Source organism: Miscanthus floridulus, chromosome 10 (genome assembly GCF_019320115.1).
Source record: "Miscanthus floridulus cultivar M001 chromosome 10, ASM1932011v1, whole genome shotgun sequence".
Taxonomy (NCBI): Eukaryota; Viridiplantae; Streptophyta; class Magnoliopsida; order Poales; family Poaceae; genus Miscanthus; species Miscanthus floridulus.
In genome coordinates, this window is record NC_089589.1 from 50,914,009 (window position 1) to 50,932,374 (window position 18,366).

An 18,366-nucleotide genomic window follows, 5' to 3' on the forward strand; every position below is an offset into this window, starting at 1 on the left:
AAAACGTCTGCATGTGCCAAAAGAGCTCTATTATTGCACTTCCGAAAGATTGGATCTGAAGAATGGCACCATCACACAGACACACCAATAATGGGAGCCGGGAGTAGCACTTGGACTCACCACCTCCTGCAACTGTTCTTCCCGGTCCTCGTCGTCGCCACCAGCAGCAGCAGCAGCCATACCACCACCATCAACATCACCAACCGATGCTCCTACACCGTGTGGCCGGCCGCCACACCCGTGGGCGGCGGCGTGCGGCTGGACCCAGGCAACACCTGGGTGCTCCAAGTGCCGGGAAACACCCAAAGCGGCCGCGTGTGGGCGCGCACCGGTTGTTCATTCGACGGCCCCGGCAACAAGTCCTGCCAGACGGGTGACTGCAGCGGCGTGCTGGCATGCAAGACAAGCGGCCAGCCACCCATAACGATGGCAGAGTTCACCTTGGGTGGCTTCAACAGCCTGGATTTCTTCGACATCACCGTCGTTGACGGCTTCAACGTGCCCATGGACTTCCTGCCGGTGCCATCCAATGGATTGTCAGGGTGCAGCAGGGGGCCGCGCTGCCCGGCTGACATCACGTCGCAGTGCCCCAATGAGCTCAAGGTGCCTGGGGGTTGCCGCGGCGCCTGCGAAGTCTGCAACGGCAGCACGGTAAACAGTAACACGGTGTTCTATGTGCGGATGTGCCCTGACGCCTACAGCTACTCCCTGGATCAAGGTCCGATCATGTATAATTGTCCTTCAGGAACAAACTATCAGATCATTTTATGTCCCCCTGTTGATCTTATATCTTTATCTCCACCTATTCCAAATGGAACAAGTAGCATCACATCCTCCGCAAAATCCAAGAAAGGACGCATATTTGGTTTTGTTCTAGGTGGATCTCTAGGTGGTTTCTTTTTTGTCACATCCTTCATCCTGTTCATCTTGGTGCGTAGACGACGATTGCAGCGGCGCCAAAAGATGCAGCAGGAAGAGGAGGAAGCAGAGTTTGAGAGGCTACCAGGGATGCCTAGGAGGTTCACATTTGAGCAGCTGCAAGAAGCAACTGATCAGTTCAGAGAGAAGCTCGGGGAAGGAGGATTTGGGTCCGTTTTCAAAGGACATTTTGGTGAGCAAGCAATCGCGGTGAAGCGGTTGGAAAGAGCTGGTCAGGGAAAGAGGGAATTCATGGCAGAGGTTCAGACCATTGGCAGCATTCACCATATCAATCTGGTGAGGGTAGTCGGTTTTTGTGCAGAGAAATGGCACAGGCTCTTGGTTTATGAGTACATGCCCAGAGGATCCTTGGACCAGTGGATCTTTGGCCGGCACGGCGATGATGACGACACTCCTTGCCTGGATTGGCAAACACGATGCAAGATTATTGCTCATATAGCTAAGGGCCTCTGTTATCTTCACGAGGAGTGCATGAAGAGAGTTGCTCACCTGGATGTGAAACCACAGAACATCCTCTTAGATGACAACTTCGATGCTAAACTCTCCGATTTTGGACTGTGCAAGCTCATCGACCGGGATAAGAGCCAAGTGATTACAAGAATGAGGGGCACGCCGGGATATTTAGCGCCTGAATGGTTGACATCGCACATCACAGAAAAGGCCGATGTATATAGCTTTGGTGTAGTGGTGATGGAGATCATTAGTGGAAGGAAGAACCTGGACACTTCTCGGTCTGAAAAGAGCTTTCATCTTATTACCTTGCTGGAAGAGAAGTTGAAGAGTGATCGGTTGGTTGATTTGATTGATATGTGCAGTAGTAGTGACAGTCAGGCACACAAGCAAGAAGCAATTCAGATGATGAAGCTCGCAATGTGGTGTTTGCAGATTGATTGCAAACGAAGGCCCAAAATGTCTGAGGTCGTAAAAGTCTTGGAAGGCACTATGAGTGCCAAAACTGACATAGATCACAACTTTGTCGTGACAAATCCAGCAAGCTTTGGTGCTCCTGGAATTGTGGGCATGTCAGCTCCACCTCTAGCCTCAGAAGTGTCAGGCCCAAGGTGAGAGACTGAGGCAATTTATATGTGTAGAGAATTTAGCATCCTTCTTAGAAAAATCTGTTCAGTCAGTGATTAAAACTGCAGAATTCACAACATTGTAAACAATCTGTGGTCCACGGTACAAATTCGCTTATTTTAGTTTTGTTCAGCTTTCAATTATTGTGCAATTCTGTTTCTGATTTTTATAGCTAAAACTAATAGCATGTCCTAGAACAATGCTAACTCATATGAAGCAGCAGAAACGCATAGACATGAAAGCAAAACGAAAGGGTTCCATTGACTCCAGGAGGCCTCCATTCAGCTAGACAGTAGAAAGCTTAAGGGATCCTACTGTTGGGATGTGATCTCAAGCCAACATATTAGTTTGATAATAATTATTAGGTCCACCAAATAGTGCCTATTTTATTAAATAATCGGCACTCGGCAGCAATCCTAAGCCTTCTAGGGTTTTAATAAAGCATGATTAAGTTTATCACAGCTCTGTTTTCAGGGCATGCCTAAGTCAAATTCTTGGATGCTATAAACCTAAGATATGAAGATGTAAGGTGTGCATCAGATCTACTCTATGATAAATCAGTAAGCAAACAGCGTGTTTTAGGGTAATTAGGCTTTAAGGCTTACTGTTTCCATGGATATAAATCCTGCATTAGGCACAATGGTAGTTCCTTTTATGCTACTAAGTTTCTAAGATGGCATATTAGATGCAAATCAGTGAGAAAATGGTCTAATTTCAAGTTTAAGTATTACACAATTAAAAGTTCATCACTGATCAACAATTTTTTAGCCTGGGATAAGCATTAAGAACGAGATGATTGGACAAATCCAGAGAAAAGTCCAAGAATCCTCAAATAAAATTCCCCAAAGTTCCAAAGCTAACTCTAACTCTGTTTTGAAGCTAACCGTGACCTCAAGTTGAGCGAACTCACCTCTACTCGCCATGTAGCCGCTCGCGGTCTCGCGGAACGAGTCGAAGCCGCCGCACGTGGATCACTGGTGCCCCTGAGCCGGCCGGAGCTGACCTTAACCGCACGAGCGATGCAAGAATGTTGCCGTGCGCACGACCCGCCGGATCTGACCCAACAACGTGCGGGCCATCAGACCTGGCACGCGCGCGCCTAGTGCGCCTCGGCGGTCATGAGCTGGACCGCCGCCGTCACCGCCTTGCTGCACGCGTGTGTGGCTCCGCCCCAAGGGCGCCGCAGTGGAGCCCCTAGACGGAGCCGCGCGCAGGCTAGCCGCACGCGAGCGCCGGCGAGAGGGACCACGGTGGGACCGGTGGTGGCTGCCCACCCTGTCGGGCGTCTGGCATTCGCACGGGGAGAAGAAGGTGAGGGAGAGCATGAGAAGAGAGGAATGGCACCGCCGGCCCGCCGCTTGGAGAAGAGAGACGAAGCGCAGAAATGCTGCAGATCGCCTGGGCCTGGGCCAGGGCCACGCGGGGTCAGCCATTTCTAGGCCTGGGCCAGGTTGGACAAGCCGTCTCCAGTGCTGCAGATCGCGTAAGCTGGAATGTGATGTGGGCCATCAACACACTATTCAGACAGTATATATATAAAAAAAACACACATTATTTTATTCAGATGTACGCTGAATTTGCTAAAAAAAAACGTACGCTGAGTGAGGAATTTTTTTAAAGTATTGAAACTCTTTATTTTTGAATTTTTTTTGTCCCAATTAAAAAATTGCAAAACTATACTACTATGGGCGATTGAACCGGTACTTACCGCCGGTTGAATTGTGGAATTTTCTATTCCTCTGTTGTCTCATCTTAAAAAGATAAATCATAACTTTTATATATAAATTTAGATGAAGTTAAAATTTATAAGAAAAACGTAGATAAAAAATAGATCTGCCACTTTATAGTTTATGATTTTTTAATTGAAATTGTTTTGATATTTAAAAAATTAAATACAGTTCAGATGTCCATTTGTAGATCTAAATATTAAATTTATTATTTAGGTTTCAAGATAGCTTTAAATGAAAATATTGTAAACTACAAAAATGTAGACCTTTTATGTAAACTTGTAGATCTATTTTTTCTCTATAACTTTCATATGATTTGTGATCAGGACATCGTCACACTGGACACACCGACGCCATGGTCTTCCCCAAGTTGCAATTCGTTCCCAACTCAGCTGCCACATCGCCCTCGGATTCAGCAGACATGTCGTCACTGTTTCGGTCATAACTTTCTCATACGACATCGAAACGGGCTGTTCTTGGATGCGTTGGAAAGGGGACGACGCCGCCGTCGTTTTGGATCTGGTCCCAGCTCCAGAAGGTCCGTGGATCATTCTGTGTGACCACGGTAAGGTGCCGCGTCACCTATTTGGGCCAACTTGGCCATGTATCGTGTCGGGCCTTAAGCCCAAGTTGTGGACGCCCAACCCCTGGCCGTCCCCAACCCTAGGTCGAGACTATAAATACAGCCGCCGCCGCTGCTACACAATTGGGTTTTGTTTAGAGTTTAGTTTTCCATCGAGAAACTGAATCGTTAATTGTAACTGTGGTGACAAATCCTTTTACAGTGATCCAGGGCCCCCGTTCTTGATCTCCTCCACTGTGTCGATTAGTCTTTTGGAACCGAGTTCTTGAATCCTCTATTGATATTCGCGTCATTCATATTTGCAATTTCAGATTGCGTGTTTTACCTTCTTGCTTGTGCTCTTCGATTCGCTTGCAGGAGAAGCCTTCTTGGCGAGGTCAATCAAGTTGTGCTTGGTTGATAACCAACGGAGCAGTGGTGTAACGGTTGCAGGGTTCGAATCGCGTCTGATTTGAAGCCGGATCGCTAACGTCGAGATCTCCACAAATCGAACTTACCGGCTACCTCTCGGAAGATCGGGCCTGTACTTATCAATTGGTATCAGATATTTCAGGTTTACCGTGAGGTATAATCTCGTTTGCCTTAGATTCATATTTGTTCTTTACCTAGAGTCCACAAAAAGCCTAAAAATATTTCAATTTCCGTTGTCCTATCGCCCTTTGTGCCTTTGCAATTTCGTTTCAGATTCGTGTTGTTGAGTTTGTGTCCGTGGTCGAATCTTGTTGCTGGTTTAGGATTGTGTTCGTGGTCGTCGTTCAATCGCCCGTTGCTGTGATTTTTGTTTTTTGCCGCTATCCCATCCACCGTTCCCAAACAACAAGTCGAAGCCACCACATTACTCAACTTGCCCCGCTAGCCGCCTTGTGTAACTTCTCGCCGCCGCGCAAACCCTAGATAGGTTGCCAGCCGCTCTTATTTTGCCTGCATCGTAGCCCTCCTTACATCATTAGGCGAATACCTACTACTGTTAGTCACAGTGACGATCCTGTGATCGGTGTTAGAGTTTAGGGATGCTTTGCCCTAACTGCCGCCGCCGTGTTGTGCCTTCCGGAAAACATATCTTGAGATACCTTCGGTAAAACAGGCATAACTTTTCGCTCGTTTATCAGAAAAATCTGAAATTTTTTCAGCAGCTTCTTGACACCATTTGGAGCCAACCCAAACTTGGCTACGCCCTGTTTGGTTTCATCAGAATTGCCAAAAAAATTCGGGAAAATATAGAAAAAAATTGTCAAAGTTTTTGCACGCTTTTCAGAGAACGTGCTGAATTTCTGTAGACCACATCCCACCTCAGTTGTAGGTGCCAATTTTTGTGGTTGCATCTTTTGTGATCCTTGTTCAGAGAAAAGTATATAAAAAAATAGTGAAAAAATAAAAAAGTTTGTTTCCTACTAGTGCCTTTTGGAAAAATCTGGAAAAAAAATCAGGAAAAAAGGAGAAGTCCAGGCTATTTGCTTGTTCTGTGAGTTCTTTCGATCGTCCTTTGTTTTCACCTTGTTGCGCTACGTCTCGACACGTCTTAGCCAGCACCTTGATTTGTACTTTGGATCCGGATTAAACAATCATTACTCTGCACTCGTTAATTGCTAATCCTTGCTGTCATATTGTGTGCCTACCCATAGCTCCACATATTCTTCTGTCAGCACAGGTTCATCTTGTAACTATTACCCACGCTCAACAACAGATTGCTTCGCCACTTTGGTTTTGCTCCTGTTTGACATTGGTAAGAATACAGGCAAGCCGGTGGTAAGCCGCTTGTGATTTTACATTCTACTTTCACCACCATCATCACCACCACCACCACTTGTTTTCTTTTAGTTGATAGAGATAATACTTTGGTGTTGTCTTTTTCTATCTTCTAACCATGGCAGGAACTCCAACGGACTTCAATGAGTGCATGTCCAAGGGCGAGCTTACAACATTCATGACTAAACAACGCAATCTTATGACCGAGCTGACGCGCAACGTGAACAATCTGGTCACCCGCATTGAACAGCTTGAGCAACGCTCTCCACCTTATCGTGCTGATGATGAAGATATGGATGCTTTTGGTGATGAAGATGCGTATGTTGACGGTGCTGCCCGTCGCCGCCTCAACTTCAACCGTCGCGGTATGGAAGGTAATAATCATGGTAATAATGATCCTTTTGCTAAAATTAAATTTAGTCTACCTTCTTTTGCTGGTAATGTTGATCCAGAGGCATATTTAGATTGGGAGCTTGCTGTTCAACAAAAATTTGATTCTCATAATGTTCCTGCTGAGCATAGAGTTAGACTTGCTACTAGTGAGTTTACTAATTTTGCTTTGTTCTGGTGGAGTAATCTTTGCAATGCCAATAATGCTGCTGCTGTGCCTCAAACTTGGAATGTTTTAAAGCAACGTATGAAATCTCGTTTTGTTCCTCCTTATTACCAACGTGATTTACGTTTGAAACTACAAACTTTAAAATAAGGTGATAAAGGAGTAGAAGCATACTATCAAGAATTGCTTATTGGTTTAGCACGTTGTGGTATAAATGAAGATGATCATGATGCTAGTGCTAGATTTTTTGGTGGTTTAAACCATGATATACAGAACATACTTATTACAAAGAATGGCGCAATTTTTCCTAATTGTATCATCTTGCTATTAAGGCAGAACGAGAAGTACAGGGACGCAAACAACACCAGCCTTTTAGGTCTAACAATGGGAGGAATTTTCAGCAGCGTTCCGAGCCGGAGACGCCCAAGCTTCCTGTTGCACCACGGCCATCTACACCTCTATTTTCTTTCGAGGTAAGTAAATTGTCTAATGTGCAGTTTCCACAGCTGAAGAAAGGTGGCACTCCGGGTGCTTCTACTAGCTCCTCCTCGTCCAGCTCTAAAATCATTTGCCACCGATGCAAAGGCATGGGACATGTCATGAAGAATTGCCCCAGTCATCGTGCTTTCATTGCTACCGAGGATGGATATGTAAGTGCTAGTGATGTTGAAGATGATTTAGCCCTTACTGCTAACATTGATGCAGATCCCACCGAGGGCGATCAAGACAAGGAGGCCATCACCATTGACTCCGTGGCTGCTGCCGTGGACTACCCTAGCCTTCTTGTGCAGCGTGTGTTGAGAACACATGTGGGACATGAAGAAGAGATGAAGATCCAACGCCACAATTTGTTCCACATGTATCTCATTGTGCAGGGTTGTCGTGTTCTCACTATCATTGATAGCGGAAGTTGCAACAACTTGGTGAGTTCATATTTGGTTGATAAGCTTGGCTTGACCACACGACAACATTCGTATCCATATAAACTTCAATGGTTCAATAATAGTGGTAAGACTAAGGTAACTAAATCAGCATGCATTAGCTTTTTCACAGGCTCTTATCATGATACTGTTGATTTTGATGTTGTCCATATGCAAGCTTGTTCCATTTTGTTAGGTCGACCATGGGAATTTGATAATGATGTTTTACACCATGGTAGAACTAATACATACACTATCATACATAAGGACAAGAACATTACATTGCTGCCTTTGTCTCCTATGGATATTATTAAACATGCTAATGAGATTAAAAATAAACCTCCAACAGACATTGCTAAAAATAATGGAATTAAGTTAAAAGGAGGTGCTTTTCTTGCTACAACTTCTGCTACTGCTGAGTTATGTGATAATCCTGATGCACCATGTTATACTATGTTTTGTCAACCTTTTATGTCTGGTGCATTGCCTGCTGTCACTAACCTTTTGCAGGAGTTCGCTAATGATGGGATGGAGTTGAGGACGACTCCAATTCTAGAAGGAGGGGATGATGAGGACATCGTCAAGATGGAGTCGAGGACGACTCCAATTCGAGAAGGGGAGGATGATGAGGACATCGCCACGCTGGACACACCGACGCCATGGTCTTCCCCAAGTTGCAATTCGTTCCCAACTCAGCTGCCATGTCGCCCTCGGATTCAGCAGACACGTCGTCACTGTTTCGGTCATAACTTTCTCATACGACATCGAAACGGGCCGTTCTTGGATGCGTTGGAAAGGGGACGACGACGTCATCGTTTTGGATCTGGTCCCAGCTACAGAAGATCTGTGGATCATTCTGTGTGACCACGGCAAGGTGCTGCGTCACCTATTTGGGCCAACTTGGCCATGTATCGTGTCGGGCCTTAAGCCCAAGTTGTGGGCGCCCAACCCCTGGCCGTCCCCAACCCTAGGTCGAGACTATAAACACAGCCGCCGCCGCTGCTACACAATTGGGTTTTGTTTAGAGTTTAGTTTTCCATTGAGAAACTGAATCGTTCATTGTAACTGTGGTGACAAATCCTTTTACAGTGATCCAGGGCCCCTGTTCTTGATCTCCTCCACTGTGTCGATTAGTCCTTTGGAACCGAGTTCTTGAATCCTCTATTGATATTCGCGTCATTCATATTTGCAATTTCAGATTGCGTGTTTTACCTTCTTGCTTGTGCTCTTCGATTCGCTTGCAGGAGAAGCCTTCTTGGCGAGTTCAATCAAGATGTGCTTGGTTGATAACCAACGGAGCAGTGGTGTAACGGTTGCAGGGTTCGAATCGTGTCTGATTTGAAGCCGGATCGCTAACGTCGAGATCTCCACAAATCAAACTTACCGGCTACCTCTCGGAAGATCGGGCGTGTACTTATCAATTTGTATCTTTAAAAAATTTTAATTTATGAATTTTTAAGATTAGCTTAACAGAGAAGAGGAAATTCGGCCAACTCAACCATGGATAGGTACTTGCCGCTGATTCAATCGGTGGCAGTAGTATAGTGTTGCATTTTTTAATTTAGACAAAAATACTTTTGCAAAAACTTAATTCAAAAATATAAAAAAATCCATGAGTGAGTGTAAGTGTCGTTGGTCTATATTTAGGTTTTGGATACAAAATATTTCTAGAGTTTTAGAAAAATATCATGGTTTTATGAAATACTTTGGTTTCAGAGTGCCTTAGAAGTGTTTGGATGCAACAAATTTTAAGGTTTTGAATACGAATTGTGTTCAGCGTCGGTGTAGTACTGAGACGTGGCGATGGATGCGTTGCCAATGATCTGGCGTCGCCCACCTGCTGCTCATCGCGAGTTTCCATGTAGACGTGGCGACTCTCATAGGGGTATCCCGCCGTCTAAGCCCTCGTACACTACTACAGATTGACCTATCACTAACATCTTTATCACCACCGGTATCATTAAAATTGTTGGTGATAGTTCTCACCAACGGTTCGTAATATGAACTGTTGGCAATGAGAGTATCACTGCCGGTTTTTAAGAACGTGCGGGTTGATAATTATCACCGCCGCTTTGTCTTACCAACAGGCGGAGATAGTCCATCATCTTAGCTGCTTTGCACCACCAACCAGCGGTGATAATGTGCTCCTCATCACTGCCGCCTCGCCATATGAACCAGCGGTGAAGACATTTTCACCGCTAGCTTATTGTATGATACGACAGTGATAACCATGCTGTAGTATAAAATAAATTAATAACTTTTTCAAATAAAGTCAGATGAAAATAAACTTTATATAAAAGTTGTAGACCTTGACGAGATTGATAACTTTGCAGTTGATGACTTTTTCATTTGAAACCATTTACGGTCCCAGAATTTTGTTTGAAGCACTCAAATTTTGAAAATTAATTTTTTCGAATTGTACAAACGACCTTACATGGAAAAATGACCAAAACTAAAGTTGTAGATCTCGATGAGATATACAACTTTGTAGCTGACAACTATTTCGTTAGAAATCATTTATAGTCTCAAATTTGTATCTGAAGTTTTAAAATTTTAAAAACCAAAATTTTCAACACAACCTTGATGGGAAATCGACCAAAACCAAAGTTGTATATCTTGATGAGAACAACAACTTTGTAGTTGATGAGTTTTTCATTTCAAATCATTTGAGGTCCCAAAAGTCTGACTGAAGTTTTGATGTTTTGGAATTCAAATTTGTTAAACGACCTTGGATAGCGAAACAACAAAAATCAAAGTTGTAGATCTCGATTAGAACAACAAATTTATAGTTTATGACTTTTTCATCTAAAGTCGTTTAGGGTTCTAAATATTCATTTTAAATCCTAAAAATTAAATACTAGAGGAACGGATATGCTATACATACACAAGTGACTTAGGAGAGTAGTGGTTAGAGGAGAATGGTTAGAGCAGCAAAGGACAAAGGTCTTAGGTTCTAATCCCAGCACCACGTACCATAAAAAATAGCATGGAGTTGGAGCTGGAGCAGCTTTCGAGTACCATGAAGCTGGAGCTAGTGGGGGGCTTCCCAGGATTGAAACAAATTTTTTTGTTATTTTTTCGCCCGTTTTTAGGAATTTTCAAAATTCAAATCACCGTCGGCTTGTAATACGAACCGACTATGATAAGCTGTTATCACCGCCGATTGCAAACCGCCTGTGATGAGAATGTCATCACTACCGACAGCTTACTGCCGAGATCGAAAAGCGCTGGTGATGGGCTTTACGAACCGCTTGTGATAGGTCTGAATGTAGTAGTGGTAGTCTAGGTTGAGATGGGTGGTTCGGTCGACGCGATCCCTTTCGTAGGCTGTCCCCAGGAGGTGAAAACCTTCCAACTAGCGCGAGTTAAATCGGGATCCTCGATCCTAGTCAACCTAAGGTTGAAATCTCCCTAGTGCTCGAAAACTAAACTATCAAAGTGGATGGTTGGCGGCACATCTCGGGATGGTGAATGGATCTTGGAATATGAGTAAAAATCACCCATAATCTCATATTTGACTGAGCTTGGTAGAACAACGATGTCAGAACGTGTCAGACTGGGTACCAAACTCCCTTGACAATCAGCATGATCAATCTCCGCGCAAAATCCTCCTACCTGGCGCGCCTCTGTTGGTGTTTTTGAGCTGTAGATATTTGGTTCCTCAGGGATCCTGCTTGGTGCGAAGAGCAATCATAATGGACACGAGATTTATACTGATTCGGCCCTCTGAAAAGCGAGTAGAAGTCTTACGTCCAGTTGCGACGAGTTCGCGATTACAATGTGGCTATTGCCTATGAGAGATGAGATGATTACAATCTTAGATCTATCTACCTATTTATATCCGGGATCAACTTGCCCTACAAGCTAATGGTTGCATCCTAGTCGGAATCCTGGCGTAATCTTGGGGATCTCCTTCCTTGAACAGGGCCCTGTGTTCCATTAGGTGTTCTCTGATCCGGAGTCGTTATTCGGTAGTTTCCAGTAATTGGGATACCCGGGTCTGGCAACAGATTTGATTAAATTATACATCAAATATGTCTTGATAGTACAATTTATTTGAACTTATATATGTTAATACATTTTTCCAAAACTTTTGTTAAAATTAAATAAATTTGACTTAAAACAAAGCTAAATAACCTATGCACTTTCTAGTGGCATAATAATGACCGTATGTCCAAAGAATTAATGGCATAACGGTATATATGCTGGCGCCTACCAAATATAAGAGCAATGCATACCATGCAAAATCGTTGATGCTTGAACACAGCTACTTCCATAAAAGTATTTATGAAATCATACTAGGGTAACAAAATTCAATAGCATGACATGTGGTGAAACATGCGTAAAGATTGCATACATTAAAACATACTAGGGTTAAACAGTCTGGTAACCACACAATTTCAGCGAGCCACTTTGCTAGTTCGTTTACGTTTCGTTGCGCAACATTTGGAATCTTAGTGACCTTTGGAAACTAGTTTAGTGAGTCACACTTGTACTCTCATATCAGTTGTTGAGAGAAAAAGGGTTGAAGAATTCGAACGACGAACGCCTTGAAACTGACGGCCAGATATACAGTCATTACGACTGTTGCTTGTTCCGAGAAAAATAATACATTGTTGGATATATAGGAAACTGATCGTTAGCCATATCTTTTTTGGCAAATGACAGGCTGTTCTTTAGTTTTCGACCTTTTGATTTGGCATGTCATTGCAACTTGTTCATGATGATGATGAGTTCATCTTGTCTCATCAGCCTTTCATGGCGTTAATAACGGCCGTCAGATTGTTGAACGACGTGCCATCTTTGGCGACGCTCGCAACCTGCTGCACCTCCAACGCCCTAGACACGGTCGAAGGATCGTTCAACAGGTTCTCTATGATCGCAGCGATGTGCTCGCTCGTCACCACGCCGCCGGGGTCCTTCACCAGACGCAGGCCGGTCTTCCACACGTCGCAGACGTAGCTCTCGTCGATGAACTGGTCGGCGAAGTACGGCCAGGTCAGGAACGGCAGCCCGTTCCTCACCCCCTCCATCACCGAGTTCCACCCACAGTGCGACACGAAGCAGGCGACCGCCGGGTGGGCAAGAACCCGGTGCTGAGGCGACCATGTCACAATCTTCCCCCGTTTCTCGACGGTCTCGAGGAATCCGTCAGGGTAATTAGCGGTATTGGCCAGGCCAGGACGGACCACCCAAAGAAATGGTCTCCCTGACAGCTCCAGTCCACGAGCTAGCTCATGGAACTGTTTCTGGTCGAGCACAGCCATGCTACCGAAGGCCACATAGACAACTGACCTGTCGGGCTGTGTGTTGAGCCATGACAGGCAGCTGTCGTCCTCTGCCCAGAAATTACCGACGTGCTTTCCCTGACGGAGACCTGTCGGCAATGGCCCGATGGGGAGGATGCTGCGGTGCTGGGACAGGATGCCGTCCTCGAGCTCCTTGACAGTGTTGCACAGCAGGAGGTCGACTGTGCCCTGCCCCAGCGCCTTGAGGCTGTTGTTGAGGCACCGGAATATCTGCCTCTGCGCCTCCTCCGTGCCGGCGGCGTTCCAGCCCAGCGGTGCCAGGTTCATCTGCAGGTCACCTACCGGAGGTATCTGTATGCCCGTCGGTAAACCTGTGACGCCAGAGGATTTAATTAGCTTGGATCTGCTACCAATACTCCTAATTTTGAACGAATCAAAATCTAATTAATGTTTCTCGATATAGTTCTTACCATCCTTGTCGAGCATGCCATCAGCGATCAGCTGCGGCAAGTCTAACACTGCTGCCATCATGGCGGCGCACGATGGCCAAAGCGTCGCCGTGCGCATGTGGCCTTCTTGGCGACGCCGAGCACCAACGCCAGGGCATAGTCAACGACCATGCAGCAGAACTGGCCGTTTTGGACCATGTCCTCGACGGCCGCCGGCAGGGAGCTCATGAGCGCCTTGGTTAGTGTGCCGAGCTCGTTACGGTCGCCGTCCTGTGGGACGCCGTCGGAGACGGAGATGAAGCGCACCTGGCCTGATTCAGGTGGCGCTCCATCATCTTGTCCTGCCACCAGCTCTGGCGACGCGGCTACGAGCTGGCCGTGGATGTGGTCAGTGTTGACGAAAGTGACGGCGAAGCCGTGGTCGGCGAAGCGGTAAGCGAGCTCGAGCAGTGGAAGGACGTGGCCCTGCGCCGGGTAGGGGATGAACAGAGCGTGGGTTGAAGAAGGCATGATCGAGTTGTGAAGTGAAGTGCGTCGGGTACTGCTGCCTTCGCTCCTGGCTCGTGTATTAAGAGCAGCTGGCTGTCTTTTTTTATTTCACACATGCCGGGTGGCGGTGATGCTGACTGACGTACGTCACTAATCATATGCTTTGTTTTAAATTAATTATCCAACTGTGACTCCTTGTCATGCCACTAACTTTCAACCGCTATTCACGTCATCTCAAGTTCTATCTCAACATGCAAGACATCCACGTCACGTTCCACTAACTATCCACATCATCTTTCACTAATAGCCATGTCATACCACTAACTTCCAACCTCTTAATGTAAGCTATCCACGTCATGTCAAGTTCTGTCTTAAGTCTTAACATGCAAGACATCCACATCATCTTTCACTAGTAGCCATGTCATGCTACCAACTTCCAACCTCTTAATACAAGCTATCCATGTCATCTCAAGTTCTATCTCAACATACAAGACATCCACATCACGTTCCACTAACTATCCACATCATCTTTCATTAATAGACATGTCATGTCACTAACTTTCAACCTGATGCCAGATGGAGCTGTTGGAGCCCCACCCGCTCCCCTCGGGTGCTCGCCCACCCCCTCCACAACAATCTTCCCTCAATCCCGCTCAAATCCTTTCTTTAGCTTCGGATCCGTTCCCTCCTCGTGCTAATCTATCGACTGGTGGGTCTCCTACCTCCGGTCTTGGCTGCGGTTGTGGTGGTGCCTCCCCTCCGGCGGGCGCCCAACGGCTTCTGCCGGTCGAGCGGTGTTCGCCTGGAGCGGGTGGACCTGTGACTGCCGTAGTTGCCGATGAGGGTTTCGTGGCTACCGGCGTGCCCACCTCCGCGCAACCTTTGCTGTCGTCGCCGCCATCCCGGAAGAGAGGGGCTGGGCTAGGCGCATCCACGGCCACCAGCTCCGAGTTGTTGGCGTCACCTGGTCGCCCCACTCTCTCCCCCGACGCCGCCTCGTTCTTCCTCGGCCACCTCTCCGTCGGTAGGTCCAAGCGCTTGCGTTGGGAGGATGGCTCTCTCTCCGGCGACTCCGACCTTGAGCGCTCTCCTTCCCCATCGCTATAGGCCACGCGTTTGACTCGCTCGGGCACTGCTCCCTCCTCGGAAAGCCCCTCACCGATGGCAGCTGCGGCTGCCATCCCGGTGCCACGGCGCCGCAGGCAACGTCAACGCCGTCACTGACGTCGCTGGCGGAGGGCTGCCATGGCCGCAACGGGTGACTGTGACGCGCCACACAGGGGCTGTGCGGCCCCGCCCTCCGAGGCTCCGTGGATCCTAGTTCAATTGCGGCTCGGCCCGCGAAGCAGGGTATTTGCCCTTGATGCTGATGGGTGGCGGTGCATCCTGCCTCGTTCTCCAAATCATGCCGTGGGCAACCAGCAGCTGTGCCGGGGAGGCGGTGAGGCTAGGCTTCAGTAAGGCGCCCCACCGGGGGTCAGACCCTGGATCTTCCCAGGCGATTTTTGGGGTAGGTGCTTCAACTGCCTATCCTGGACTCACCGGGTGGCCACCTGCCGGCTCCCCCGGCGTAGCCTACGCTACCGCGGGTTTGGGCACATAGCGCGTGACTGCAAGAGGCCGAGGTCCAACGTTGTCGCTACCGCCTCCACATGCCACTCCTCGCCGTTGATGGGTGCACGTGCGCTGGGTGGCAGAGCATGGTCTTGGACTGGCTTGCTTTGCTTCGACAGCATTACCGTCAAGGCCACCTCTAGGTTGCCCGCTGATTTGTCGACGCCCCACGCCCCATTCCAGATTCCTGCTGCAGGCGAGGTTGTCGTGCACTCCTCCCTGCCTCAGGTTTCCTTCGACGACTTCTTCGACCCCATCGCTTCCGAGATGCAGGCCGTGCCAGCCCATGAGCGATGGGATCCCATGCGCTCCGAGGGGTTGGTCGTCATGGAGAAGCCTTCGGGTGTGGGGGTCCCAGCAGGAGGGTCGCCCCTTCCGGCGCAGCTTTGTGGATCGCCTGACTTGGCCACGTGTTGCTCCCCCCCAGGGTAGGAAGCGGCTACGGACGCCTATGCCGGATTCGAAAGCAGTGGTGCTTGAGCTGCTGAGGCCCAGCCATGGGTCTTCGACTGACGACGAAGGCCATAACGCTCAACCTCCATCGGCTGATATGTCCCTGTTGACACAATTGGAGGCGCGGTTATACATCCCACTCGAGACCCCTTTGATTAGCAAGCCGAGGCTGAGGAGGTCCAGGACACCTTCAACGATGTTGTCGATGCGTCAGAGTGGGAGGCTTGCTGCTAAGGCCAAGGCCTCCAACCCGACTGTCTAGGCATAAAATGTGTTGAAGCAAAAGCTAGGGATCGTAGACATGGCGCGGAGTTCGGAGCCTGTGGCCTTGGACAATATCAAGGCCTTCTTCGCTGAGCCGTTGTCGCCCTCCAAGCTAGAGGCCCTTAAGGCGCTCTTCGCTCTAGATTTCGATCTGGTGGCCATGGAGCTCTACCTCACTGGCTTCGAGCAGGACGCTTTTTAGCCGCTGGGTTTAGAGCCTGCTGTGTTTGTTTGTCCCTTTGCTTGGTCCTCTGCGCGGCTGCTACGTAGTTTTTCTTTTGTAATCACAACTGTGTGAGCTCTGTCGGTGTTTGGTTCGGTAACCACAAATTACCGTCCTAGTTTTAATAATTTATAAAACTCTCCTTCTGCTTAATGAATACAATGCCAATGGCACGTTCGAGAAAACTAACTTTCAACCTCTTAATGCAAGCTATCCATGTCATCTCTACCTATTTCCAAATCACCCGACCAATTTTTATACTTTCTTTACCTCTTGTACATTTGTATTGAGAACCCTAGCATACTCCTTATTCTTTGCCACATCCTTCAAGCTATAGGTTGGCCGATCAATATGCGCGCGTATATTTCCGCACGGTTGGAACGATTTTCCCAAGTGTGGAAACATTGGGAGTTGAGATAGGAAGTTGTTGGAGAGTAGTTTTTTTCAATCTTACCAAAAAAATAAGATTGAGAGTCAGTTTTGAAAACTCTTGGAGATGCTCTAACTGCAAAATCGTAGACCTCGTGGAGTACTGTAACTTTGATGTTGACTTTATCTCCATTTATCATTGTTAACCCTTTCAAATCTAATTCATGAACTTATATTGAATACTTGAACATGATAGCTATCTTAAATTAAAAATTTGTCAACTATAAAGTCTTAGATCTCTTTAACTTTGCAATTTTAATATAAAGTCTATCTTCAGTCAATTCGACCTCATACGAAAAAGTTATGATCTTTTTTTTTTCAAAACAACCTATCACTAGTGGATGAAGCCATGAACTAGTTGTGACCTATTACCGGTTATACTATCACTGCCAGCTGAAGTGATGAACCTACGATGATAGTTTAACACTGATAGCGTGTTCTGTTCTAGTGACTTCTCTCTATTCATTGGTCGATTTCAAGTGCGTTGAGTTTCAAAATTTAGACGTTGTTATATAGAACTCTCTGTACATTTATGTAGGTTGGAAGGGGAGGTTCCTCACGCATCCATACTAGGCATTATAAATTGAGACCCACGTTAGAGCATCTCTAGGAGACTTTGCTAAACCAATAAATTTAGCAAGTTAACAAAATAAATAGAAACTTTATTTTTTTTTCCTCCGATAGACTTCTATAATAACTTTCTAAAAACTGAAATAGGGCCTACATCTAGTTTATTTTTTCATTTTAAAGGAGCGGGCATTGCCACCAGTATGGCTCCGTTCACTGGTCTGAAACTTGGTTGAAACTGGCTGAAAAACACTGTTCTGACTGAATTGTTGTAAGAGAAAAATACTATTACGGCTAAAAAAACAAGCCAAACAAGTCGAATACGGGGTAAGCCCAATGGGCCTATGTCAGGCGTACTCCCTACCGCTATTCAGGACCGTTGCTCCCCTCTGTTCAAGACCGTTGTTACCCTACCTCCCGCCAGCCGGCTGGGCGTGCGGTGCCCTACCTGCCACAGGCGCCGGCAGCAGGCCACATCACTCCAAGTCCAATAAAGTTGCCACCATGTTAGGTGTGGACGGTGGACCATTGACCCGTTAGGTACGCAGGTGCCAAAAGAGCTCTATTATTGGGGGGTGGGGATTTGTGTACGGCCGGGCCGTACACGGCACTGTGCGGACAACCAGTGAAACGACGACACGTGTCAAGAATTTTGCCGAGCCAAGGAATCCACGGAGCTGTGCCGAGCCAGAGGTCCAGGTGTTATCATTTTACTAGGCGTCCGCATGGTGCCGCATACGGCCCGGCCGTTATTGCACTTCTCAAAGAGACCTGAAAACAAATGGTACCATCACACAGACACACTAATAATGGGAGCCGGGAGAGCACTTGGACTCACCACCTCCTGCTGCTGTTCTTCCCCGTCCTCGCCGTCGCTACCGGCAGCAGCTATACCACCACCACCATCAACATCACCAACCGATGCTCCTACACCGTGTGGCCGGCCACCACACCTGTGGGCGGCGGCATGCGGCTGGACCCAGGCAACACCTGGGTGCTCCAAGTGTCCAACAACACCCAAAGGGGACGCATGTGGGCGCGCAAAGGTTGTTCATTCGAGGGCCCCCAGTGGCGGAGCTAC

The 18,366-nt window shown here is 47.1% G+C and overlaps 1 protein-coding gene and 1 pseudogene across 1 annotated transcript; one reads left to right on the forward strand and one right to left on the reverse strand.

Moving 5' to 3' along the window:
- Window positions 1-26: 26 nt before the first annotated feature.
- Window positions 27-3,395, forward strand: LOC136486587 (probable receptor-like protein kinase At5g20050). The gene is made up of 2 exons (XM_066483524.1): window positions 27-2,000; window positions 2,944-3,395. The coding sequence occupies exons 1-2, from the start codon at window positions 91-93 to the stop codon at window positions 3,212-3,214; spliced, it is 2,181 nt and encodes a 726-aa protein (XP_066339621.1). The 5' UTR covers window positions 27-90; the 3' UTR covers window positions 3,215-3,395.
- An 8,864-nt stretch (window positions 3,396-12,259) lies between these two features.
- LOC136485111 (UDP-glycosyltransferase 83A1-like) lies at window positions 12,260-13,789 on the reverse strand (annotated as a pseudogene).
- Window positions 13,790-18,366: the final 4,577 nt, after the last annotated feature.